Source organism: Ascaphus truei, chromosome 2 (assembly GCF_040206685.1).
Source record: "Ascaphus truei isolate aAscTru1 chromosome 2, aAscTru1.hap1, whole genome shotgun sequence".
Taxonomy (NCBI): Eukaryota; Metazoa; Chordata; class Amphibia; order Anura; family Ascaphidae; genus Ascaphus; species Ascaphus truei.
Genome location: NC_134484.1, coordinates 445837626 through 445864901, shown reverse-complemented (window position 1 = coordinate 445864901; position 27276 = coordinate 445837626). Strand labels below are relative to the sequence as shown.

The following is a 27276-nucleotide window of genomic DNA, read 5'->3' as shown; positions in this document are numbered from 1 at the left end:
CTTCCCCTGTTTACTTATTTGGTATATTCCTGGATACCTTTCCTTTCTAGAAAGATGTCGAACCTTTTTTTTTTTTTTTTGAAGATATCAATTTTATCTTCCATCACAAATCTAGAACAACAAATCCCATACAATAGTTTTGGACATATACCCTACGGTTCCAGTCACAAATTAAATAAAATAAATGTGAAAATGTCAAAAAAATTGAAATAAAAATTGAAGCAGTGCTGGAAAGCAGTCATTACTATCAATTGTATATACCTGTTTAAGAAAATTCAAGTCTTTCAAAGACTTTCGAACACCACTCCCTAGAACCACAACTTTGCAGTGACAACACCAGGAAGGTCTCAGCATGGGAGGGTCTCCAAAATGTTGGCTGTGATGTTTAAACCCTGGCATACCTGAGAAAAAGATGCGTTTAGAATTAGCGGTTCGTAAAGTATCGGCTTTGTGCTGTTATTGTGAGGTGTGAAAGATTACACAATCTAAATTTAAACAAAAGAAGCAAATGTGATTGTTCTCGTCACCTTTCCGCCTTTCCAGTGTCATAGAATTAAAAACCATGGAAGGCAAATCAGCAGGTGAAGATTAAAAACAAAGCTGCAGCGGTCCTCGTTTCTTTATTAAAGACCACAACAGTTTTTGACGATGAAGCCAAGAGAGAATGTTAATTTCTGCTCCATTCTTTCAGATTGATCAATAAATGGCTCTTTAAACAATACCAAGTAGTGAGTAAATCAATTGCCTTACACAAATCAGTACTCAGAATATGCGTGTTCAAGAATGACTGTACGAAGAAGGACAGAAGCAAATCTTTGAGGGATTTCTCCGATTTGGGAAAACAGAACTATATCAACAGGTGTTTACTAACGAGCAGTAACTTATTTGTTTTGTTTAGCAGAAAGCCAAAGATAAAAACAAAAACGTGCGGTAGAAACCATGTCATCATAAGGACTCACCATTGTTAGTTGGCATAAAGGGCAAGTTGTGTGGCTTCAGTCCATAGGGGCCAATCAGCCTTGCTGGAGGCATGGATCCTGGTCTAGGACGCTGACGTAAGAGCTGCTGTCTGTACTCCATACCTGGGTTTATTCTGTGTCCGTTCATCAAAATCACTGAGGCCGTTTCTGGTGTACTGCTCACCTCATAGCTGGTGGGCATTCGGACTTGCAAAAGATCAGCAAATGCAGCAACAACACCACCGATATTCTATAGATGAAACATACATTGGGTTAAGCCAGAGTGTCGATAACGTGAGGACGACTGCACAAACTGGAAAGGGGAAGCTTGAAAGAATATATCGCAGAAGATAAGGCATAATTAATATGGGAACAGATTCTGTTTGCTGGAGGCAAACTTGTAATCTGTACTCTGTGTCAGGGGTACTGAACTCCAGTCCTCAAGCCCCCCCAACACGTCACATTTTCAGGATATCCCAGCTTCAGTACAGGTGGCACAGACTGAGCCACTCGTGCTGAAGCTGGGATATCCTGAAAACCTGACCCGTTGGGGGGTCTTGAGGACTTTAGTACAGAACCCCTGCTCTGTGTGACTTGGTAACTTTTGATCTACAGTATTTTAAATAAAAACCTACAAACATCAATGTTTCGGCATGTTTCTTCAACTCCCAGAAGTCGTAGCAGATCATGTTGACAGTATTTTAGGTTCCTGGTTATGAAGTGTCTGTTTTTACAGATAGCCTTCTAAGTTACTTTTAATGGACGGTTAATTCTAGTCTAAAACAATATTTACATTTGAAATGACACTATTCGCATATAATGCAGAATTTCATTTATGACAGCTATCTACAGTAATCTATCTAAGCCGTCTACAGCATTACAAACATGCACAGAAGAGCACCAGTAAAACAAGTGTAATTACACACAGATAAGGTTTGCATTGCTTTTTATACTCTATATTTTACCTCGGCAGCTGTGGGGTGTAAAGTGATTGCTACAGAGATAAGACCAGATTTAGGGCCGTTGGGTGCCTGTACAAACTGAGATCCAAAGAACAGTGTCCCAGATGCAGACTCCCTTTTTACTTCACGTTCTCTTGCTTCAGAGCCTAGAAATCAACGAAAGAGCAACTGGTTCAACTGTAAATATCTACTCTCTATATTAACGCTTGTAATTAAACTATTTCTGTGGCCGTACCCAAATCTGCTGCTTTCTTAGATTACCATTAAATTGACAATGGTTCAGTCTACACAGAAAACATTTATTACGAGAAATTAAATTAACCTGGATATAAAAAAAAAAAGCAGCATTACGATTATATGAATAAATATGATGGCACAACAGCAGTATTAATACACATGGCTACATACTACAGTGATTGATATTACTGCAGGTAAAGACGGCATTTGGCATACAGAATTCTGCAGTCTTGATGCAATGTAATATTTTTCCAAGTTCAAATCTGCCAAGTTCGCTAACCCTGGTGACGTTGCTGTATTCTTTAGAAACATCTCTGATACAAATAACACTGCAGAATACCTTTCCCCGTGCTGCTGGGAAGCATGGGAATGATGGGGGACGGTGCCGGGTCTGGCGGCTCTTCTTTTACTAGCGACAAGTCCGGGTATCTGCCGATTTCCATTCCAACCACGCTCTCAGGTGACGAGGAGGGCACAAAGCTGTCGGGGCTGCCCCTGGCATCACAGTGATCCTGAACCCTGACAAACAAAGAGGCAAATCAGATTATTGCACTGTACCTTTCAGTCTCTTTCCATGCACATACAACGCACTCGTGCTGCCCCCCTCTGGCAGTGAAAGGGTTAAGGGAAGGGCGGCCACGTTTACAAGTATTTTTTCACCGTTAAATGTTGTGTCACCGGTCACCCAGAAGAACTCAAAATGGATATATTAAAACGGCCTTACCTTAACTCCTCCTGATTGTTGTGGGGTGGGGTAGGTAGAGAAGCAGGGACATCCACTGTTTTAGGTCCCTGAGTCATGGCTCTCGCCAACAAATCGTCCTGTGGCCGGAAAGGCAGCTGGAATTGTTTGGGCCCCAGAGCTTTGTTACCTGCAAATTAAAAAGGGAACGTATCACCGTGATATTCCCACAGGTGTGGGAGTTTCAGACGGGAAACACAAACTACCTTTCCCATTTCATCAAATTCCCCACCTTACTGTGATGAAGTTTGCTAAAAACGACTTTAGAAATCAGCGCCGATCAGTGCACCTCTGGAATTGATGCTGGATTAGCTAATTAACGGTGTATGAGCCACACATTTGCATTGCTATTCAACATATATTACATTTTGAAACGGGTGCTAAAAGCAGAAGAAATTGCGTTGCATGGATGATTGCCCTCCTATTATCGGATTACAGTCTAAAACAATAAAAGGTATGACTTCTTACATAAGAGCGTGTGTGTAACAAAGCGTGCAGAACCCCAAAATATAGTTTGTCTCTGTGTTTATCAATTGGAGGGAAATAGATCTTTTCAGGGGGGGGGGGGGGCACTGAAAATCTGATTACATGTCGATCAGATAATTGCCATATCTGCGAGTCATGCCTTTCCTTTCAGGAGACCAAGCAGAAGAACGTAACGGACCCTTTGCCTGTAAAAAAGATACAGCAGGCCCTGCTCAACACAAAGAATAATTATATGTATGTCATTTTGAAGACATCAACCCAGATTGAATTATTTAAACAGGTCACTGGCATTGGGTCATTTTGGTCCTGGTCTGGAAAATTAAGGGCAAGTGCGTGGATTAGAGAAGATCAGGCACACCGCTGAAAAATGTTTCCAGACTATTATTTCACAGGCTTTTTAGTAATCTATGGCTGGGTCCATTGTGTGAGAGCGTGCGCTACCGTGCGCCTTTACCTGCAGCGATCTGCGGCCTGGGTAGACCCGACAGGGAGGTGTGTTGGGGGGCGTGGCCATGACGTCACGGAGCTGGTTCACCCTCATTGGGCGAACCGCTCACGTCACCTGGCTGTCGTGCGAGAAAACAAATGTATTTGTTTCCTTGCGCATCACGAGTGCCGGCGCTTCTGGTCACGCACTCTGAAGACAGCCTCAGAGGCACATAATTTTGATCGCGCCGCGAGCACGATAACCATGGAACCCAATCCCGATCTCTATTCTATTTACTTTCTTTATAAATATAAAAAATAAGTAAAGTTCGTACCATGTCCACCTAAAATTGCAGCCTTTCCGGCAAGCTCTTCAGTGGTTGCATACCCATTCACCATCTTCTGGCAGGCCACGGGTGGGGGAGTAGGAGGAAGAGAGGCTGGCGGTGTTGGTGGGTTACTTAGATTATTCTGCTGTAAGAGGACACAAGAAGCAGTTCAATGCATGTGGAGACCAGCACAACAGTGCCTTCATAAGAAAATAATGATATCAAAGCACATTCCCTAGCAATAACAATATTGCATAAAAAAAGCAAGCAAAAATCTATAATCCATTGTTTCTTGGCTGCATAAAAAAGAAGACTTGCACAAAGTGATACTCTGTATAATTTGAAAGCTATTTTGCATCATCACACTTCACATTGGTGGTGTTGCAGGCAATTCTCTAGACAATTCTACAATACATACCTTGAATATGAGCTGGGAATAATAATCTGAAACCCCATCGAGGGCAGCACTGCCAAAACTACCGAGGAGGCGACTTCCACCATTTATTGGGCCAGTCCCATACGGAAGAAATTGTGCAAAGTTCATTCCTACTATCGGCTCGATTAGAGGAAGCAAGGAAAGTTGCTGGAGAGATGGGAAGAAAAAGGTACACGTAACTATACAGGCATACCCCGCTTTAAGGACACTCGCGAGTAAGGACATATCGCCCAATAGGCAAACGGGAGCTCACCTACCTGTACCGAAGCTGTGCGCAAGCGGGGAGACTATAGAGCCTGTTACAAATGCGTTATTTACATCAGTTATGCACGTATATGATGATTGCAGTACAGTACATGCATCGATAAGTGGGGAAAAGGTAGTGCTTCACTTTAAGTACATTTTCGCTTTACATACATGCTCCGGTCCCATTGCGTACGTTAATGCGGGGTATGCCTGTACTTATTTTATGAGCCGGGATGGAAGACGTCTGCTAAACCTACTGAGCATCAGGATAGTTGGGCTTGGATTACAAAAAAAGATGCTACGGACAAAACGATCACACAAAAGTTTTATTTCCATTCCTGAGGAAGAGATTTGGAAACAAAAAGTATTGGGCTGATTGCAAAAACATAAGGAGTTTGTTTTGTATTAGTCTAGTTGAACCGAGTCTCTAAATTTGAAAAGCTTTTAAAATAAATAAGCTTTGAACACCACGGACTGGCTAGATAAAAAACATTTCCTTACTTGAATCATCCAAGCATACCATAAATTAGTGACACTCTACTGGCTCCACTTACAGAATGGGTTCAACATCTGCACATCTCCAAGACTGAACCACTGATTGAGCCACCTGCGCTGAAGCAGGGATATCTTGAAAACCTGGACTGGAGTTGCACTGGTATATTCTATTTATATATATGTGTATGTATAAACACACACGCACACACCTTCTCAGAAGACTTTTCCATCAATTTATTGAAAAAAAAAAAAAAGTTATATTTATCCATCCCCTGACTGTTTTTTAAACATATTATACATTGGTTTAATTTCTTCACTGCTGGAGAGTCTTTTCATATAGTGTAAGGGTATAATGTATTAATCACTTCAAGGAACAAAAATATCGGACTTTTTTTGGAGTACTAGTATATAAGTACAGTACTTAAGGATGTGTAAAGGTTTTAGGACGGTATAGTTACCTGTTTTATCTGAGTAAATGTCTCAGAGTTAGCATAAATAGCTGGCTTCTGCTCCTCATCTTTTTTCCTCTTCTTGGAGCGAGGTGTTGCTTTCTCTGTCGTCCTTTGTACTCGTTTGTTCCTTGGTTTCTTTTTGTCAATCTCAAAATCGCTTCTCTGCAGCAAGCTTTGGTTAATGTTAAACCCACCTGGTAATTTGTTCCCTGGAGCATACTGAAAAGAGGGAACAAAATGATCATACGAGCATTACCTTATTTCCCTAGTTCATGCTTTCATTACAACCTTGGTGTGACCTCTCCTTATACAACAACTGCCTTTCAGTGTTTTTAATCCCTCTTAGTTCTGTAGCACGCAATGCCTTGTAATGTAGTGACCGGTGTCCATTTGCTGGCACTCTTGTTGAAGGGGGAGAACTAAAGCATTGACACACAGCTGGAGTTTCTAACTGCATTGCATATCAGTTTTGTGATGCTACTTGTTGGCAACCTACATTCCCGAGGAGCATATCTTTGGCCTTCAGCTCTTATAGTTACATAGTTGATGAGGTTGAAAAAAGACGTACGTCCATCAAGTTCAACCTATGCTAAATTTAGACGACAGATACTTATATACTATATCTATACTTATTGATCCAGAGGAAGGCAAACAAAAAACCCCAGTGTCATATCATCCAATGATATATCGTAAGGGGAAAAATAAATTCCTTCCTGACTCCAAGAATTGGCAATCGGATTAATCCCTGGATCAACAGACTTCCCATGTTTACTTATTTGGTATATCCCTGTATACCTTTCCTTTCTAAAAAAAATGTCCAACTTTTTTTTTAATAAATCTATTGTATCTGCCATTACAGTCTCCATGGGTAATGAATTCCACATTTTAACTGCCCTTACTGTAAAGAACCCTATCCTTTGTTGCTGTTGAAATCTCCTTTCCTCCAACCTTAAGGGATGCCCCTGAGTCCTTTGTACTGCCCGTGGGATGAATAGTTCATTTGAAAGCCCCTTGTACTATCCCCAAATATATTTGTATATATAGTTATCATATCCCATCTTAGATGCCTCTTTTCTAATGTAAATAAATCTAATTTAGCTAGCCTCTCTTCGTAAAGTTAGATTGTCCATCCCCTTTATTAATTTGGTGGCTCTTCTCTGCACTCTCTCTAGTTCCCGAATGTCTTTTCTAAGTAGTGGTGCCCAAAATTGTAATCCATATTCAAGGTGAGGTCTTACTAATGCTTTGTAAAGGGGCATAATTATGTTTACTTCCCTTCCATCGCCCGTTTAATGCAAGATGAAATTTTGTTTGTCTTTGCAGCTACTGCATGACTTTGGGCTCTATTGCTAAGCCTGCTGTCTACAAGCACTCCTAAATCCTTCTCCATCAAGGATTTTCCCAATTTTATCCCCATGTAAATCACCAGTTTATTCCTGCATCTGTATTAAACCTCATCTGTCATTTACCTGCACAAGTTTCCAGTCTCTCCAAGTCCTGCTCTGATTCTACTACCTTACACAATTTAGTATCAGCAGCAAAGATGGAGACTTTGCTCTCGGTGCCAACCTCAAGGTCATTAATAAACAAGTTAAAAAGCACGGGTCCCAGTACCGATCCCGGAGGTACTCCACTCACAACTTTAGCCCAACCTGATAAACTTATAAACTTTATGATTTTAGGTGCGCTATTTTGTATTGAACCAATCAATCAATATAACCTTAGTTTTTTTTAGCTTTGTATTAAGATACAAAATGTCTTCTGACGATGGGGCTGGAGAACATGTGGCCTACTGGAGCATGGGAGTAACTCTGGCACAATGACTAGTTTACTGTGCCCAAGATGGATTAAGCAGGAAGCATAAAACCCAGCTAACACCTCTCCAAGTCATGCACATATTAAAACAAACAGTGGCAGCACTCACCAATGCATTAATTTGCCTTGGCCTATCTAGAAACTTCACATCAATAGAACAATCCTCTTCTGACCGTAAGCGGCCCTCAGATTTCTGATGCAAAATGAAAGGTTGTTTTTTATTTTTCAGCAAGTGTTTCAGTAACTCATTTCCCGATTCCAGTTTTCCTGAGGGACCAGTCGTTGCAAGAGGAGACATTTCCATTGAAAGTGCATTGTGCGATGTTGCTCTCTCTTCAATCTTCACCCCGACAGTATGTGCCATTCTAGGGTCAGTTTGTTCAGGGGAGTGGTCTCCTTCGGCTCGCTCCAATTTTATTGCTTGAATTTTGGTACTATCCTGTGTGTGATGTCGACCTTCTTCTTGATCCAGTTTAGCTTCCTGAAATAATATTTTCTTCACATCACTGGTAAGCAATGGGTCTTCCAACTCCATAGAGTTGTTAAGCGCAGCATTCGGAGTTGATGAACGTATTAAGTCAGTGGAATGCTCTCCTTGATAAGTGAGATCATTGGGAATATGAACCGTTGGAGTTGATGCTTCTGAAATACTTGGTGTTGGTGGAGCAGTAATATCAGACTGAGGCGTTGAGGGTGTCTTTACAGAGTCTGTATCATCATCCTTTTTCTTCTTTCTGCTCCTCTTTTTTTTCCCTTTCTCCTCTGGAATAATTTCAGAATATATCTGTATGAGGGACTGACTTGACCCCTGAGAGTTTGATGTGTTAGTCCCAGAAAAATCTTGACCACAAGGATGCCCATGATCAGCTATGGGAGATGCAGAGGGCACACCCGACATAAATGGAGGTCTGGGTTGTGTCTGTGCAAATCCAGAACCAGAAATACTTCTTGGTGACTGCTTAAGTGCATGAAAACCTGGGACTCCGGAAACAGAATGTGTCTCTTGTCCAAATGGGGAATGTCCTAATGATCTTCGTTCAGCAGTTTGTATGAATGGAGTAGCTGGAGGAGAGTTTGCAGGTCCTTGCTGCATGTTTTGTTGTGGCAAGACATGCCCCATTTGTGCTTGCTGCTGCTGTGGAGACTGCTGAAGGGTCGGTGGAAGTTGCATAAAATCACTAGGTAAATCAGAAGTAAAAAAAGGCATCTGAGAAATCGATCTGTTATTTGAATCTGATCCAAAATTGCCATGTTGCTCCATTTCTAGCCTCTGCTGTAAGGCCCTTTGCCGATCCACCTCCTGCATGAGCTGTATCCGTTGCCTCTCTTGCTGTTCTCTTAAGCGTTCTTTGCGTTCTCTTTCTTGAAAACTTTCACTAAAAGGGTTATTGTCATCAAACTCTACCATTGGTGGTGCATTGGGGTTAGGATTTGCAACAGGAGCTGCCACAGGAGCCGGAACGTCTTCATTTAGTGGACGCTGTACCCTTGGGGTATTTAACTGAATAAGACCTCTGGGAGTATGTGCAGGCTGCCATCCAGGTAAGTTCGGCATTCTGGGCTGATTGGGTTGCCCGGGTATAATAGGTACATGGGGTTGTAGTGTTTGAGAAACAGGAAAGTTCTGCTGATTCACTGGTGGTGATGGTGGTGCTCCTGGAAGAAATGGCTGGTGAGGTGTAACTCCAGGTATTGCAGGTGTCACTGAACATTGTTGCTGTTGCTTATTTCGGTATTCATCAATAAGTTCTGTATGTTCTTTTTGTTGCTTTCGTATCTACATATAAACAGAAATATTCAGTTAGGACATGTTTTAACATGCTGAAACAAGCTTCTCACTCCTACTACACACAGCACTTATCACACGAGATCCGACTCCAAAAGACTGTACACGGTCTCGTGGTTCAACAAAGTATCGGGCCGCTCCTCCTCTTACCATATACCTCATAACTGGAACAACCTACCCGAGATTCTCAAAGCCACCCGTTTAAATTATTTCAAATTTAAAGCCGTCTCATATTTGAATCTGGTCTATAACTGTTACATACGCCTATAACATAATATCTTCAACTGTTCATGTAATGTCTTTATATATAATGTATAACCCTGTTTATTTAATGTAGCCATGTATTGTCATCATAATTCTGTGCCCAGGACATACTGTACTTTAAAACGAGAGGTAACTCAATGTATTACTTTCTGGCAAAACATTTTATAAATAAATAATACTTTCAATTTAATGTAGAATAAAATCAGCACTAGACAGCCTATAGCCATTGTGGGTTATTCCATAGGAAGAAAAAACAACACTTCAAGCTGTCTAAACCAGGGGTGCACAAACTTGGGGGCGTGAGATTTTCTGTGGGTAGCGCGGCACTTAGAGGTCCTACAATCTTTCCGAAAGCATTTAACTTAAATGCCGGGGGACCGCACGAGGCCTCTGTCAGTTCCCTTACCTTGTCTCAGATGACTTCGGGTGACACGTTGCCATGGCAACATAACCCAGAGCCGTAAAGGGGGGGGGGGGGGGAGGGGAGATTGCGAGCAGGCGGGGAAGAACAGGCAGGGGTGCGCAAGGGAAAAAGTTTGTGCACCCAAGGTCTAGACTACTGCCTGGCGATCCACCAACCCTCTACTTCCTCAATACCACCAATGCCACCATCAGAACAATGGGCATAAAAGTGGGGGAAGGAGAATAGGAGACATTGTGATGGTGGGTGAAATGATGTACAGTGTATAGATCAGTGTGAAGAATAGTCTCACAAATTACCCTGAAACCTAGTTACACTCTTGTAATGAAATAGGTCACCTGACTATTTACCTGTTCCAATTGTTTCTGAACCATGCTTTGCTGCTCAGTGATATGCTTTAGCTGTTCTGCGTCATCCTCGGGGAACTCACGGCCGGCCTTCTTGGCAGTCCGCTGTTTCGCTGAAAGCGCCTTTTTCGATTTTCTGTGCGCTCCAATTTGATCTTCAAGAAATTTCTGCTGAATTTGAAGAAGCTGTTGTGTCTCTTGGAGCCACTCCTCATACTGTTTCTTCTGAGAGTCATCTGGGGCAAATGTTTTTTTAATTAGGTGCCTATGTTTTACCTCACAATCCCCTGAATATTAACCCTTTCGCTACCACAGGGTTAAAGTGTATTGCAACAAAATATAAATAACAATGGTGTTTATGGATGAGAAACAAAGAAACACCTACTCAGACTTCTGCTATTGAAAGTTATAAACGATAATGATATGATTTGTAATGAGTGGTACACTTTTACAAGATGTTATACGTACTAAACCAGGAAGCATTAGAAATGAGATGCAATATTAAAACGTAATTTCAGAAAACATTACAGTATAAATTATCCATGCATGTGAAATATATGCTTTGCATTAACAACCAGTAAACTGTGAAATCTAAGGCCAGGTCCCCACTGGCTACTGCAGGGCCCGCTGTTGGGGACGCTGCAGAGACAATAGCCGCTGCACAATGGGACCGGGCCTGCTGCGAGGGGGGGGCGCTGCGCTCTGCCGACAGTGACTCCTGCTCGCAAGAGAATTGTGATCAGGAGTCGCGACGGAGCGCTAAGCCACGGCCCCCGGCGGTTCAGCCAATGAGGGCGAACCTGCCGGGTGACGTCACGGCCGCGCCCCCACGCCTCCCGTCTTTTGGTCTGCAGCTCCTTGCAGACCAGGGGAATCGGCTGCACGCGCCGCCAGCCTCGCTGACGCGCATGCAGCGCAGGTACTGTGGCCGCAGCCTAAGACTTTTCTGCAACCTTAAATCTGCTGTCAGTCATGAAAAGATCAAGGCGATGATTCTCCAGGAAGCGCAAGGATATGTGAAGGTAAAAGAATATATTGATAGTGCAATATTGTATGTGATAATTATGAATAAGGCTGTTCTAATATAAATGTACTCACAAGCGTGAGGAGATTAAGGGCACATAAAGGTATCTTTGAGTGATATGGATGTCACACAGCAGTCAGGAGTTCAGTTTCAGCCCCCATGTAGACTCCAAAAGACATGGTTTCAAAAGTTTAAAAGCATTTCGACCACACGTAGTGAATCTCAGCAGCCGGATAGGTGGTAGCAATGGTTCCTCTCCTCTGTGGCGTGCGTGTCACGGGTAGCGTTCCAACGGCATCGGAAGTGATGTCATCTGCTTCGACTCCTGAAGAAACCGAATAGGTGAAACGCGTAGAGTGACGCTTTCAACATTGACCGGAACCCCTGGAAGTAGATGACATCACTTCCGGTGCAGTCGGAACGCAACTCGCGACACGCACGCCACAGAGGGGGGGAATCAGAGCCATCACCTATCCGACTGCTGAGATCCACTGCGAGAGGTACCTTCAGCATTGGCCGGAACCCCTGGAAGCAGATGACATCACTTCCGGTGCCGTTGGAACGCTACCCGTGACACGCACGCCACAGAGGAGGGGAACCATTGCTACCACCTATCCGGCTGCTGAGATTCACTACGTGTGGTCGAAATGCTTTTAAACTTTTGAAACCATGTCTTTTGGAGTCTACATGGGGGCTGAAACTGAACTCCTGACTGCTGTGTGACATCCATATCACTCAAAGATACCTTTATGTGCCCTTAATCTCCTCACGCTTGTGAGTACATTTATATTAGAACAGCCTTATTCATAATTATCACATACAATATTGCACTATCAATATATTCTTTTACCTTCACATATCCTTGCGCTTCCTGGAGAATCATCGCCATTATCTACCAAGAGGACAGACAGAGAAATCCTTACCGGGTTATAGCAGCATCAGTATATGTGTCTGTATAAGTATCACCTTTTGATTATCTAATCACTGTTTACATTTTATTTTCATTAGATGTGTCTATATAAGTATCACTTGTAGATTATTGAATCACAAATATCACTATTTCTAGCAAGATTTGATTTATTTATTTAGAGCGCCACTATTTGATAAGTTTCCTTTTCACATGAAAAGATCAAGAAAGCACCACATTGCAAACGTGGGGTAACTACATTAAAGAAATGTGCGCGGCAGGAAAACAATGATGTATTCAATAAACTGTGCATTGATTACCACTATTGCAATTGCATGTATGTATGTATTTATATAGCACCATTAATGTACATAGCGCTTCACAGAATAGAACACGTGACAATCATATAAATAACAAATAACAGATCATGGGAAGAAGCGCTTCTGACATAAAAGTAACATTTAGGAAAAGGTCCCTGCTCCAAAGAGCTTACAATCTAATTGGTAGGTAGGAAGAATGCATAGAAACAGTAGGAGGTTGTTCTGGTAAGTGCATCTGCAAGTTGCCAAGGTTTATGTATGAGGTATATAGTATCAGCCACGGAGCTACTCATATGCTTCGTTAAACAGGTGTGTTTTAAGGTGGGTCATAAAGGTGGATAGAGGGGGTGCTAGTCGGATATTGAAGGGGAAGGGCATTCCAGAGGTGTGCAGCAGTCAGTGAGAAAGGTTTAAGGTGGGAGAAGGCTTTAGATACAAAAGGGGTTAGAGAGAAGACATCCTTGAGAGGAATGCAAGAGTGGGGACGGTGCGTAGCGAGAAATTAGGGCTGACATGTAAGGAGGAGCAGAAGAGTTTAAAGCTTTAAATGTGAGGCGGTGAATCGAGTGCGAGATTTGATAGGAAGCCAAGAGTGATTTCAGCAGGGGAGACGCTGAGACAGATTTAGGAAAGAGTAGTGATTCTGGCAGCAGCGTTTAGGCTAGATTGTAGGGGAGACAGGTCGGACAGCAGGAGGTTACAGTAATCGAGACGGGAGAGAATGAGGGCCTGAGTCAGAGTTTTAGCAGTCGAGCAACAGAGGAAAAGGCGTATCTTTGTAATATTACGGAGGAAAAAGCGACAGGTTTTAGATACGTTTTGAATGTGAGAGAGGAGTCGAGTGTGACCTTCTATGCAGCGTGCTTGTGTTACTGGGTGTATGACAGAACTTCCAACAGTAATGTGCAAGAAGGAAGTGGGGCCAGGTTTGGGATGAAATATGAGGAGCTCTGTTTGACACGTTAAATTTAAGTCGGTGGAGGTCCATCCAGGATGATATCGCAGAGAGACATTCAGAAACGGTGGTCTGTAAAGCAGGTGTCAGGTCAGGGGTTGAAAAGTAAATGTGTGTCGTCAGCATAGAGGTGATAAATGAACCCGAGAGATGTGATTAGGTCACCTAAAAAGTGTGTGTAGAAAGAAAAGAGAGGTCGTCCCAGGACAGAGCCCTGTAGTACCCCCACAGAGAGATCGATAGAGGACGAGGAGTTAGCAGAAGAGACACTAAAAATATGATGGGAGAGGTAAGAGGAGATCCAGGATAGGGCTTTGTTATGAATACCAAGAGTATGGAGAATGTGAAGGAGAAGAGGGTTGTCCACAGTAGTCACATGGGAGTTTCAATGCGATAACACAAAGAAACCCCTTGGTCTCTTCAAGAGAAAGGGGAGTCAGACAAAAACAAAAAGTCTGACAGGAGCTAAACTAAACTTCCTTAGTGACTTGTGTCAGAGAAGATTCATATGTTAATACTTACTAACAAAACCCGGATCAAAGGTGGGAGGATTAGGCCTAATCATTTGTGGTGTGATATTTCCATCCTAAAACAAAAAAAGATATTACATTAAATGTTATGCAAGTGAAGGGGATTTACAACACTGCCAACATCATGCTTATCACGTGGCTAACTCCTATTCAGATTGTATTACCTGTGGAGTGGCTTGCTGCACAATATTCTGATCTTCATTAGTTTGCCCACCTTGTTGTGCTATAAAAGGAAACCTGTAACAAAGCAAAAAGCGTACAAAGTATATTTTTATGCCATGCACTCCAAATTCAGGGGGTACATAAAAGGATAAATACTTATAAGGAAAGTGGCTCTAAGGTATAGCAGGGGGTCTCCGGGGCTGAACTGTGTTCATTTCTGCTCTTGGATCCACCTGCTTCCAGAGATACTTGATACTTACCTCCGTAGCGGTGCCGGTATCTCTGCAGGCAGAGAAACTGTGTGCCTAACATAATGGCGACTTTAAATGTCCTGCGTTACGTGGGCCAGTAGGAAGCCGTGATGTTATCCATTGTGGCTTCCTATTGGCCAGCATAACCGGGACATTTAAACTTCACAGGGATACAGGCACCTGCTACGGAGGTAAGCATCTCTGGAATAAGGGGGTCCCGGCGCGGAAATTAACACCGTTCAGCTCTGGAGACTCCATGCTTAATCCTGTAATAAAAAAATAAATACAAATAATTGCTTTAAAGCAATTGAATTTTTTTCTTTCATAAGTCTGGCGCAGTTCTTAAGCACAGTTTTTTCAATGTGTTTCAGTTGCTTTCTCAGATGGTGGCAGTATAAAAATGTAGAGCTACAGGTACCATTCCTCTCTTACACCTATTGTTTGTGGCCCAAAAATGGATTAATTACAGTTACAATATGTACAGTATAAATATTAGTAACGCTAAACACACATTCATTTAGCATATAATGTTATAGAAAGGTGTACTTAATGAATAACCTACCTGTTCATAACCATTGGTGGCATCCCCATATTGTTTTGTGCCATAACTTTATTGATGCCTTTGAGAGCCACCATCTTTGCTTTCATTATGGGATCAGTGATTGCATCAAAATCTAAAACGTTAAAATAATTGTTAAAAAAAAAGAAAAAAAAAAAGAAAAAGCAATATTTCATACACCGTGATAAAGAATTCAAATTGTAAAACTAGAGCAGCTAAAATCTGTTTTTCAGGTCTTTAGCTTTATAAGCAACACCCTAAAAAGGTCATATAGCATTTAATGACCGCATGCTGCGCAGGTAACTACTTATTAAAAACGCTAGGAAACGTTATAGCAGCAAACTGAGCAGTGTTACATTTCTTAGTAAAACAGTTGCAACAAATGTAGTAAATCAAATTCTAAAATAAACTCATGGCACAGGATCTGCAGTGCAAAATATCAATCCAGATTCTGCATACTCAAAGTTCATTACCTATACATATTTCTTTATTTTTATATTAGGCAGATATAAAATGTACATTCAAAGAACGATATGCATAGCCTAATACAGAAACATTTTTGTATTTTTTGGGGTTGGAAAGGATGGCAAAACCTGTTGCCCGAGGCAGGTGACCTACCGATAACGGAGATGCCAAGAAAGAGGGGGTGTGAGAAAGAGAGAGAAATGAGTGGGGGGGGGGGGGGGGGGGGAGTAGGGGGGGAGTGTCTACCCTGGTCGCTTGTGCCTTTACCTATACATATTTTAATAAATCTGAACCCATACATACCAATGTTTGGAAAAAATGGCTCTGAACGTTGACGAATCATTGCCTGCATCTGTCTCTGCTGCTGCTGTTCCTGTCTTTCTTGATCTAAGAGGTCCTGCAGTAAAAGAGGCTGTTCTTCCAGTAGGAGTGGCCTCTCTCGATTCTGCTGAAGCATTATTTGTTGAGTGCCTGACAAGCCACTAGGACATGGCTGATTTGCTAGAGGCGTAGTTTGACCGGAAGGCTCGCCAGTGACGAAATTATGACCATTTGACTGACCTGAACTGAAAACTGAATTTGCTGGTGACCCTTGTGGAAAATCATGGTTGAGTCTTGGTCCCATGCTAGTATTCAAAGCATGTTCTACTACTTGACCAGAAGGTGTCAGCACATTTTGAGGTACAACTTGCAATGAATTAGGTTGAGTTGGTGGCATGGCTCCAGATGGAGAACTTCTTGTTTCTACCTCCCCATTATCCAACCTTTCATTGGTTAACAAACTTGTAAGTACTGGAGTAGATTCTGACATACCACATGAATTTATTACATCCTGGGCAGGCAATGTTTTGGGGCCTTCGATTACATTTGGACTACGCACAGTTTCTTTTTCTTTCTCGGTCAATACAATATTGCAAGATGGTGTAGAAGCAACATCTTCATCATACTGCTGTACGCCTGTTGCATTCACAGTCTCCTCAAAATCAGCATCCAAATTTGTATTGCTCTGCGAATTTGGAGATAGCACTTCAGTTTTTATTTCAGGGGTTACACCGGCAGGTTGCGAAGAAACTAAATTAGAAGTAGCAGCCTCTTTATCACCACGTTTGCTGTTTTTTCTCTCTTCACTCTTGCATTGGATTTCCAATTTATCATCAATGGGTACGCCAAGGTCCAAGTCCTCATTAAACATGTCTTTCTTGTCTCCTAGGTCAAGCTCTGGATCTGTGTAAGCGATTATATCAAACTTGCCAGATCTTAAAAGATCATCAAGCTGAGGATCATTAGTTTCCAAATTATCCAGGGCATCTAGCTCATCACCTTTTGCATCATCCGGATCTAGATTTATATTTTCAAGGTCATCGTCATCTAAATCCTTAACTTCCACTCCAACAAGATCTTTCACATCCAAGTCTTTTTCAGAAGGATCATCAGGATCAAGTTTATCTTCCAACCTACCACAAGGCCGATTAGTAATTGGAAGGTGATTATTTTCCTCATTAGAATTAATGGCAGACAACAGAGTTGATGAAAAGGCATCATTCCTTAGAGGCTGACCCACAGCACGCATCACAAGGACAGGCTGATGTTCAAAATGTAAGTGATCTTGTTGTGAAGGTATAAAGTGTTCCAAACTTGGGGGAATTTGCATTTGATGAGGGAGACCCTGATGGGGAACTCTTACTTGCTCCATTAGTCTTTGACCTTGAAATTCTGGTCTGGGGAAATAGCCTACATGTCTCGGATGTTGGGAAGCGGCCTCTATTAGGTTAGGAGAAGGCCCAAAAAGAATCCTTGGTCTGCCATCAGGAGGTCTGTGACGAAGTTCAATGTATGCCTGACCTGATATATTGTGCTGCTGAACTTGCATTCCCTGGTGAGGAAAATGAAGTGGAAGACCAACAGAATTGTTAATTTGTGGGTTACTTAAAGGTCTACTCAATTCAATGGACATATCCCTTCTCATCTGCTGAATTCCAGGAACTTGCATTTGGAACGGAGATCCTACAAAACGCTCATGACCTGTAACAGAACCAGGACCACCCATGGGATAGCCAAATCTGTGAAAACACAGCAAAAATATTATAAAAATGCTTTATATATGTATCAGCACACACACACAGAGAGACAGAGAGAGAGACAGAGAGAGAGACAGAGAGAGAGACAGAGAGAGAGAGAGAGAGAGACAGAGAGAGAGACAGAGACAGAGAGAGAGACAGAGAGAGAGAGAGAGACAGAGAGAGAGAGAGAGACAGAGAGAGAGAGAGAGAGAGAGAGACAGAGAGAGAGAGAGAGAGAGAGAGAGAGACAGAGAGAGACAGAGAGAGAGACAGAGACACACAGGATAACTATATTCTATTACAAACATTGATAGCTGGTCCAATATGTAGGTTGTGCATGAGATTTAATCATCTCAAGCCTGCTGTATATTAAAACCTCAAATTTGTCTTAAAACTCTTGAGCGCACACACAAATAAACATCATGATAAACTTAATGGGATCAATACCTAAAAAACAATCTACGTATACAAACAAGGTTACAATAAAATGATTATTGCTCAAAGACATCTATACACAAAAAAAGGACAGGTATAATATATTCTGTCATCTCAAGTCTTCATTTTATCTCTGGCACAAAAAGGAAGAGTCCCGAAACCTCGCCGCCTCCCCCCACCCCCATTGTTTTTGTTCTACAGTAGTTTGGCACTGCAACCACGTGTACAAATTAATGTACATGTATTATTTATAGCATTGAGCATACTGTACCTTTGACTATGAGGAGGCCTCATCCCCACGCTGGAAAGGTCTCCTGTAAAATGTGGCCTGGTAAACTGTCCATTTCCAGGATATGGTGCGTGCTGCTCTTTGGAGAAAGCAGGAAATCGTGGGCCTCCTTTAGGGCCAAGTGGGGCCCGAATATTGCCCGGGTAAGGTGGTGGAGGCCTATTAAAAAGCTCATGTTCCCGGTGAGGATGATCTTGCTGCCACTGGGAAGGATGACCACCGTGGGCTATTTGCAATGAATCAGTTAATGCCTTTTCCTGGCGTATAGCATTTTTATTTTGCTGTTGCCGCAAAAGATGCTCCCGCAACTTTTGACGCTGTAAACAAACAAACAAAAAAAAAAAGATTTTTTTCCCCCCCGGTAGCTGTTCCCTCATATCAATGAAGTGCTTACATCCCTCCTAGGACCAAAGTGAACTACAACCAGTGACAAATTTAAGGAGTCAGATCTAGGTGACCGGTGCCTTTCTACCCAAATCAGACATGCATAAGAATTTTTAAATAATTTGGAAAGTGAGTATGTAAACATGATGCGCAGAGACATGGAGGCGTTTTATTTCCTCCAACTACTCCCCTTTGGCTGTCATGGCGTGTTCAGCAAGTGCTTGCACAGCCAAATTCCCCTCTCTTTCACTTCCCCTTATTCTTGGCTCTCTGATAAGGACTGGGTGGGATAAGGGAAAGGAGAACATTTCATTGCCAAACATTTCCTCATTCAAAGGCCCCTTAGAAAGGTATGTGTTAAAAATAAATGGATGTAGCCAAACATTTGCAATTCGCGTGGTTAGATTTGATTAGGGAGGCCAATTAGGCTGCTCAATGCTTTACGTCGGCTTGTTTTCTGGCTGGCTGGTGGGAGCTAACCTTTAGTAGCCAGCTTTTTCTGATCGCTTTTCCAAGAAGTAGGTTTTCTAGGAGAAAATACCTTCTACCAACGTGAAAATAAACATGCTATATGCATTGACTGAGGATTGCAATATAATTACTTCCATAGTTAAATGTCCTTATTTTTTTTTTAAATACCTATTACAAAATAAACAGCAACCCGGATTAAGAGGTTATTTTTTTTTAAACTTCCAACAGTATTTGCATAAATTCACAATCTTAAAGGAGAAGCGTTGGGAAGCTAGGAATATCAATCTTCAATATTATATTTCTTTGAATTGCAACAAGTTTATTGGGTAGTGTTTATTTCAATTTCAAGCCAAGATCTTTAAAGAATGCAATACATCCTTTAATCATGCCGTTTTGGAATGGTTACAGGCAAGGAGGCTTGTCATGTAATTTGCAATACTTTGTATTTAAGAGTTTTCTGGAAACACACCACTAATTCCTGTGTTGTGCTTCGATGAAAACATGTTGCATATCTCCTGTATATACTGTACATTTTGGTTTATAGCAAACGAGCACAATAAAACAATATAACCACAAATCACCGACCACCGTTCAAGTCAATGAACTGTTCAATCGGAAATATATATTATATTCACCTGTCGTAGCTTTTCTTCTGACTCTGTCGGTGGCAAGTTTAATGAAATCTGTGCATCCGTCACCCCAGCAGCTGTTAGCTGTTGCATGTTAGAAAACGGCTGGCCTTGAGGGTTGGCAGCAGTATTGGAAGGGCCGCTAAAATTTTCATCTGACAAAGATCTTTGTTGATCTGCAACATCATGGGCATCACCAAAACGATCTTCTGCCTGCAATCTAGGAGTCATTGGAGGCTGATCATACGGATCATGTGTTGGCCCGACTGATGAATGACCAAACATATCTGTTGATCCCAGGCCAGTAGATCGTGGATTTTGAGGACCTGGGTTGGACGGTCTCATAAAAGGTACGTGCACAGTTGCTCCCCTGATTTGTGACGTCTGCAGGAAATTATCTTGATTGGGCATCAGACCTGTTCTGAGAACTGGCGATTGATTAAAGTTTTCTGGAATACCAGGCATTGGAGTCCGTGGCGGCTGTAAATAAGGGTCAGAAAAAATTGGTTTCAGTGTTGCTGGGGGCAGAGCATAAGGATCAGAAAGGACAGGTCTAGGTGTTCGAGGTGGCTGAGAATAAGGGTCAGTGAGAACAGGTCTTGGTGTTCCCGGAGGATGAGAATATGGATCCGAAAGAACAGGTCTTGGTGTTGGAGGTTGAGAATACGGATCAGCAAGAACAGGTCTTGGTGTTCCAGGTGGTTGAGAATATGGATCTGATGGAACAGGCCTTGGTGTTCTAGGTGGTTGAGCATATGGATCTGAAGGAACAGGTCTTGGTGTTGCAGGTGGTTGAGAATATGGATCGGAAGGAAAAGGCCTTGGTGTTCCAGGTGGTTGAGAATATGGATCGGAAGGAAAAGGTCTTGGCGTTCCAGGTGGTTGAGAATATGGATCTGAAGGAACAGGTCTTGGAGTGCCAGGCTGTTGGGAATATGGATCCACAACAGGCCTGGGGGTCCCAGGTGGCTGAGAATAAGGATCATTGTGTCGCTTACTTAATGTTGGCTGAACAAACACATCTCCCATAATAGGTCTAGGAGTTAATGGAGGCTGGCTATAATGATCTATTGGTTGTGGAGAAGGTCTTGGTGTAGGAAGCTGCTGAACATAAGGATCAACAACTGCAGGTCTTGGAGCAGAGGGAGATTGCAAATAGGGGTTGCTTACGGGACGTGGTGTTCCTGGAGGTTGAGAATATGGATCCTGGGTAGTTTGCCTCAGTAAAGTAGCGGATTGGGAAATGGGATCACTATGCTGTCGCATAAGCCTAGGTAGATATGAAAAAGATTCATTTAATGCAGGACGACCACTGAGGGGTGCTTGGCTATAGGGATCATGTGAAAAATTCTCAACTGGCCTAGGTGTCAAAACAGGTCTTTCATATGGATCTGAAGACATGCGTCTAGGTGTTGTCGGCATAGATCCATAAGATTCTTGTGTGGACTGAGATGGACGCATTGGAGTTTTAAATGGAACAAGGCTACCGTCAGAAATACCTGGTGTAGGAGTTAAAGGTGGTCTTGAATATGGATCAGTAATTCTAGTTTGTGCCATTGGCTGCCTTTGAAATATGTCTGATCTAGAAGGTATTTTTGAGAAAGGATCATTGTTCAAAGGACTATCGCCTAATTGGTCTGTGTTGACAGACAGCCTTGTTGGCCCCAATGGCTTAGAAAATTGTTCTGATGGCATCAAAGGCCTTTGGGAATCTACTAATTTTACACATGGATCACTGCTGACAGGAGATAAACAGGAGTCGCTTACTGGAGATGGTCTGGAAGGGCAAATATCCATGGGTGACCCAGAGTTTCTTCTAGCAAAGTTCTGACTTGTAGGTGGAGGCCTTGGAGTTCCTACCATTTTAGCATATGGATCTACAGGAGATGTTGGTCTTGAGTTTGAACTGCCTGGAGAAAACATTTGTGGTGACACTGGTTGAGATGGCTGGGACAACTGGAGAGGGTCTTGTAAAATAATTCTAGTTGGGGTTGGAGGTGGAGCTTGTGGTTTCAGAAAAACATCATCTGAGAATGATGTCGGAGTACCAGGCAATGGTTGCTTGGGAAAGAGGTCTTTATTAAATGTCTGATGAATAGGGGACATGCTTTCACTATCCGGTTGAGGTGTTAAAGGGCTCTGTATATCACTATTTGGTGTATCACTGCCAGACTGACTCAAATGGTGTTGGGATCCAAATTGCTGTTGCTGCTGCTGTTCATTCTTTACTTGCTCAAGTTTTTGTGTGGCTTCAATTTTAGCTTGCTGCTTACTTTTCTGACGCATTTGCTGCACAAATAATGGTACAAATATTAGCCAAATAAACATATGCAGGATCTGTCCAATGTATGCTTTGTTGACCAATAAAATGTATTTTCCACATTAAAAGAACGTAAATGCAATGCAGTGTACTAATAAATTGTCCTGTCTAAAAATGTCACACGTTGCATTTTCACTGGGAAAGTAGAATTTTGGATATGTGGTAAAAGTAAGCAGCTCTGCTGTACTCAGGGGGTGTGGGAAGGCTTCCATTTTAATACTACGTTTCATGCCAGTTATCTGTACAGTACACAGTCTTTTACACAAAGACTAAAAGAAAAGTAATGATAATACAAGGACAAGAAAACAGAAAACATTGACATTTGCAATTTACTGAAACTGGTAAGTTGTGGTATTTAAAGATAAAAAGTGTAAACAAATGCATTATAACAGTAGTGCATAGCAAAGACAAAAAGAGCATTTGACGGGAGAGTGATTTTGTTACGAGTTACTGAAATGCATGTGTCCCTGTACACCAGGAGTGGCAACTCGAGTCTAAGGGCCACCAACAGGTCAGGTTTTCAGGATCTCTCTGCTTCAGCACAGATGGCTCAATCAGTGGCTCATTCAACCTGACCTGTTGGTGGCCCTGGAGGACTGGAGTTGCCCATCCCTGCTGTGCACCCAACCAAATTAGCATTCCAAGCCTGTGTCCTTCAATGAGCAGCACCACCTTGCCACTATATTTGAAGCAGCAACCTCCCACCCCCCTAATATTCACATTGATTTTCTTAAATAATTTAAAACCAGGTGGTCCACCTGAATTGAACAGCATGTTTAGTTCTGAGGACCCCTCGGTTCCCGAGATACTTACAGGTTTAGTTTTTAAGGTGTTCTTCCTGGATATTCAAAAGATATCCGCTAGTGTTATCCAATGAGTATCTGCAATTGGTCTGAGGGGCTACAGCTAATTTGGAGGCCACCTTGAAAATGACTGGGGGTGGGGAGAAATGCTGCTTTAACCCATGTAACCCAGTGAGTGGTCACACTTGAATCTCATTTAGTCTTTTCTTCTCACAATGAAACAAAACATCTCTTTATGCTTCTACATACCTGTCTGAATTTCCATTCCTGCTCATGTTCAGATTCTCTCTGTTTTAGCGGATCTTTAAAAGGGTCAGAATCAATCCGGGAACTCTGCTGCTCAATAATATCATGTTGTTGCCTTTTCATGGAGTCATTTGACATTTGTACTTTATTGATGCGCAATGCTGCACGGTTATCCCGGGCTTTTTGCTTAAAACAGACACAGGGAGTCAATTAGATCTACGTTCCGGCTTATATCATGACATACGAAATGTGTAACAACGTTCTAGTTATTTATTACACAGGAAGGTGTCACAATTTGCAAACAAAACATTTCTCGGGGACCAATGCAGCAAATGAATGCTACACTGTCAATATAAATTGAGTGCAACTCAGTGCAAAACAATGTTTTATTGACCGTAAAATTGAACATAATTGAAAAGATTTAACTGCCCAACTTGAAATGTATATGCCACAAGCCATCTTTGTCTATACCACCTCAAGTGCCAGAAGGAGCAATATTGCACAGGGTTAACTACATTGGAGAGCTTAGAAATCTATTCAATAAAATGGGAGCTTTTTACATGGATTTGTACATAACCACTATTTTCAAATGAACCATAGTTCACAAATTACCGTCCTGAAAGATCAGCATTAGCTTGCAAATAATACAGCCCACACTCCCATATAGCTGCTAAGAGTCCAGGTCAAACACAAATGCCTGGAACGTAGTGTCATTTTATAAGGGATTTCACATCTATGGAATATTTCTTACATTTTAAATTAATTTCCTTAACACTTTGATAAAAAACTGCATTGTTTATTACTTTGCCAGAGATGACTGTCTTTCAATCCAGTAAATCTTGCTGGATTTCCACCAGAGATGTATATCTTTTAAGCCTATGGTTTAATATACTTAACTCCTACGTGAAAAAAAACCACATTTTTAAATCTTTCTTACCACATATGGGGCTCTCTCTTGGGAACTGGCTTTTCTCCAAAGTTTGGCAATCTGTTTCACTCTTGTAGCCCAGTCTGTTTAAAAAAATTAAAAAAAAGAGAAGTTACAAGTATGACACAATGTAACCGCTTTACCCAACCTTCAAGTAACTCGTACTCTAACAAAACGCAAACAAAAAGGTGCAAAAAAATAAATAAGGTTACAAATATTTGACAGACTTACCATGAAACTCATCCTTCAGGTTTGGAAAGTTGACATTTGTATATAAAACGGGAGCAACAGTGGCCATCTCATCAAGCGCTTCTTCTTTCTCCCACTTCAGCGTACTCCGTTGGGCATTGGATAGTGTATCCCCTTCTGTCTCCATAACCGGAGCCTGTGATGTCCATGGGCTACTGGGATCATTTACCATACCATGGAATACTGGGTTCTTATCCCTGGCAAGTCAACAGAGACATGTTGCTAGCCACTGTACTTTGCTGCAGGTTTTTTTTTTCTATTGCAGAATATACTAGACAATGACATGCTTGGTGTACGAAAGGAAGTCTGAACGGATTGTAAATAGTCAAAAACAGCAGCAGCAGCAACACACAAACGGATTCTCAATCTCAAAAAATACACATCAAGAAAAAGGCAAAAGTTTCTTGGAAGAAAAGGTTTGAGGGAAAGATGACTGCTGTAAGCCACGGAAGACAAAGAACAGCACACAGAAAACATTGCCATCCTGCTGGACTCTCCAGCTGTTTCAACGTGATGGCGCAAAGCAACTGTCCCTGTATTTGTTCATCATTGATGTATTGGTCAATGTTTAAATTGCTGTAATTATAATCTGTAGTCATAGAAAAATCAAAAGGTCACTGAGTGGTACTTTTGGTCCCTAAGAATGATGCCCACCTAGTAGGCTGAAGCAAAACCAAACAGGTCTTACCTGCTATCGGCATACGGTGGCTGTATTAATGGAGGGAAGGTGCCTAACCCAGCTCCTGGAGCTAGAGGATGATGTTGGAGGTGAGAATTAGATGCCATAAGGCCGTTCATCGAAGGCATTCTTGGATAAAGACCATCCCCTTTAAAAACAAAAGAAAACAGCACACTTTCAAAGACACAAAAGCAGTAGGAACACTCTGGTGAAAGGGTTTCCACATGCTTTTAAATATGGCTACTTTAGGTCATGCCAAGTACAAAAAAAATTAAAATGTACACTTCAAATTGACTCTTGGAAAATGTGGTGGAGTCATCCAATGGGATATTTCTCAGTCTGTAAGATGGTTTTCGTACACATCTCTCCTAATAGTTACAATTGTAAATAATTTCATCCATTTAGTCTATTTTTCTTTTGCACTGCCTTTATATTATTGCTGCACCAATGTTCTGGAAAATCAGGTTGAAGATGTGACCGAGATTGGAGATATCAAAATAGGAAATGCCTGGTATGCTCATTTAAACGTACGTGCACTCTAAGGCTGTGATTATACCAGATAGCGCCCGCGGGGTCTCCTGTAGGGACACCACACCGCTCAAAAACAAAGTGTTATACATCCCTGAAACCTGCTTATACCAACTGCAGCTGTCTCCCCGCTCGCTGCTGCAAAGCAGGAGACAGTTGAGGAGACAGGCAAATTTGTTTTCAAGCAGCGACAGCCACGTCACATGATGCAGCCGCCCAATCACAGTGAAGTTCATTCAGTGCACTAATCATGTTCCTCCAAAATCTAACCAATGAAAATCCTAGAAAAAGTTTACCTCAGGATTTCATACAAAATACAGTTTTGCTTTATTGAAAAGCCATATATACCGTGAGGAACATACCATCCACATTGAAGAACATAGATAATTATTGACTGACTTAATTATTTAAAAATAATAATAAAGTAATTACATTACATTAATTATTGATTCTCCATGTTTGTTTTGCTGAATCCTGTGAGGAACTGTGGAACAGGAAGAGTGGTAAAGGAAGTGACATCTGAGCATGTCTCCCCTGCAGTCGCTTGCTAAGGCTGCGCTTATAGCACCGGCGACGGCGCGGCAAAACAAATGCATTGCCACTGTCGCGCGCACTTATAGTAAGCAGGACACGACGGAGCTACGGATTGGTCGAGATCGCTGAAGTCATCTCTATTTGATTTTACAGCGACCGTCGCCGTCACTATAAACGTAGCCTAAAGTTCTTGTGCACATGTAGCTCTGCAGCGTCGCTAATTATAAGGCTGCGCTTATAGTGCCGGCGACCCAACGTCGCGCCAAAACAAATGCATTGAATCCGTCGCATGCGCTTATAGTAGGCGTGACGGCGTGACGGAGCGACCTAAATCTCTGTAGTCAGTAGAATTAGATTTTTGCAGCGACAGTCTCACCATGTGACAGGCTATCAACCAATCAGATAGCTTCTGATGCAGGGAGTGGGGGGGATGTGTGCGTGTGAGTACAGCGATAGGGGGGGGGGTGTGCGTGTGAGAGTACAGGGAGAGGTGTGATATGCAGGGAGAGGTGTGATGTGCAGGGAGGGGAGGGGGATGTGTGTGTGAGTGCAGGGAAATTTGGGGGGGGGGGGGTGATGTGCAGGGAGAGGGGGGATGTGTGCATGTGTATCTGTCAAGTGAAACACACTATATTAACAACTTTAAAATAGTAAATTCTCTCATAATTTAAAGTAAAAATAAAGTAAATTCAGCATACAAACAGAATTTACAACTCCTCTCGGTTTCAGCCTTCCCCCTTGCTCTTGTCTCCGCCCCTCTCTCTTCCCCCTTGCTCTGACCTCCCGCCCCTCTGCTTTCCCCCTTGCTCTGACCTCCGCCCCTCTGCCTTCCCCCTTGCTCTGACCTCCGCCCCTCTGCCTTCCCCCTTGCTCTGACCTCCGCCCCTCTGGCTTCCCCCTTGCTCTGACCTCCGCCCCTCTGCCTTCCCCCTTGCTCTGACCTCCACCCCTCTGCCTTCCCCCTTGCTCTGACCTCCGCCCCTCTTCCCCCTTGCTCTGACCTTAGCCCCTCTGCTTTCCCCCTTGCTCTGACCTCCGCCCCTCTGCCTTCCCCCTTGCTCTGACCTCCGCCCCTCTGCCTTCCCCCTTGCTCTGACCTCCGCCCCTCTGCCTTCCCCCTTGCTCTGACCTCCGCCCCTCTGTCT

General features: G+C 42.5%; 1 protein-coding gene across 13 annotated transcripts in view; it reads right to left on the bottom strand.

Moving 5' to 3' along the window:
- Nucleotides 1-27276, bottom strand: part of KMT2C (lysine methyltransferase 2C) — a 236661-nt gene that overhangs the window by 12639 nt on the left and 196746 nt on the right. For 12 of the 13 annotated variants that reach the window (XM_075587878.1, XM_075587876.1, XM_075587879.1 and 9 more), the window contains 20 exons: nucleotides 25079-25217; nucleotides 24373-24587; nucleotides 24151-24224; nucleotides 23217-23399; nucleotides 19851-22133; nucleotides 18343-18677; nucleotides 15880-17636; nucleotides 15115-15226; nucleotides 14304-14376; nucleotides 14132-14195; nucleotides 10407-10639; nucleotides 7695-9362; nucleotides 5777-5989; nucleotides 4560-4724; nucleotides 4148-4286; nucleotides 2883-3030; nucleotides 2499-2677; nucleotides 1925-2067; nucleotides 960-1209; nucleotides 262-401 (listed from right to left, as the gene is read on the bottom strand). In XM_075587878.1, the coding sequence (XP_075443993.1) occupies nucleotides 262-401; nucleotides 960-1209; nucleotides 1925-2067; nucleotides 2499-2677; nucleotides 2883-3030; nucleotides 4148-4286; nucleotides 4560-4724; nucleotides 5777-5989; nucleotides 7695-9362; nucleotides 10407-10639; nucleotides 14132-14195; nucleotides 14304-14376; nucleotides 15115-15226; nucleotides 15880-17636; nucleotides 18343-18677; nucleotides 19851-22133; nucleotides 23217-23399; nucleotides 24151-24224; nucleotides 24373-24587; nucleotides 25079-25217 (8513 nt within the window). The remainder of the gene's footprint in view (nucleotides 1-261; nucleotides 402-959; nucleotides 1210-1924; nucleotides 2068-2498; nucleotides 2678-2882; nucleotides 3031-4147; nucleotides 4287-4559; nucleotides 4725-5776; nucleotides 5990-7694; nucleotides 9363-10406; nucleotides 10640-14131; nucleotides 14196-14303; nucleotides 14377-15114; nucleotides 15227-15879; nucleotides 17637-18342; nucleotides 18678-19850; nucleotides 22134-23216; nucleotides 23400-24150; nucleotides 24225-24372; nucleotides 24588-25078; nucleotides 25218-27276) is intronic. The other variant, XM_075587889.1, reaches the window with a different exon arrangement.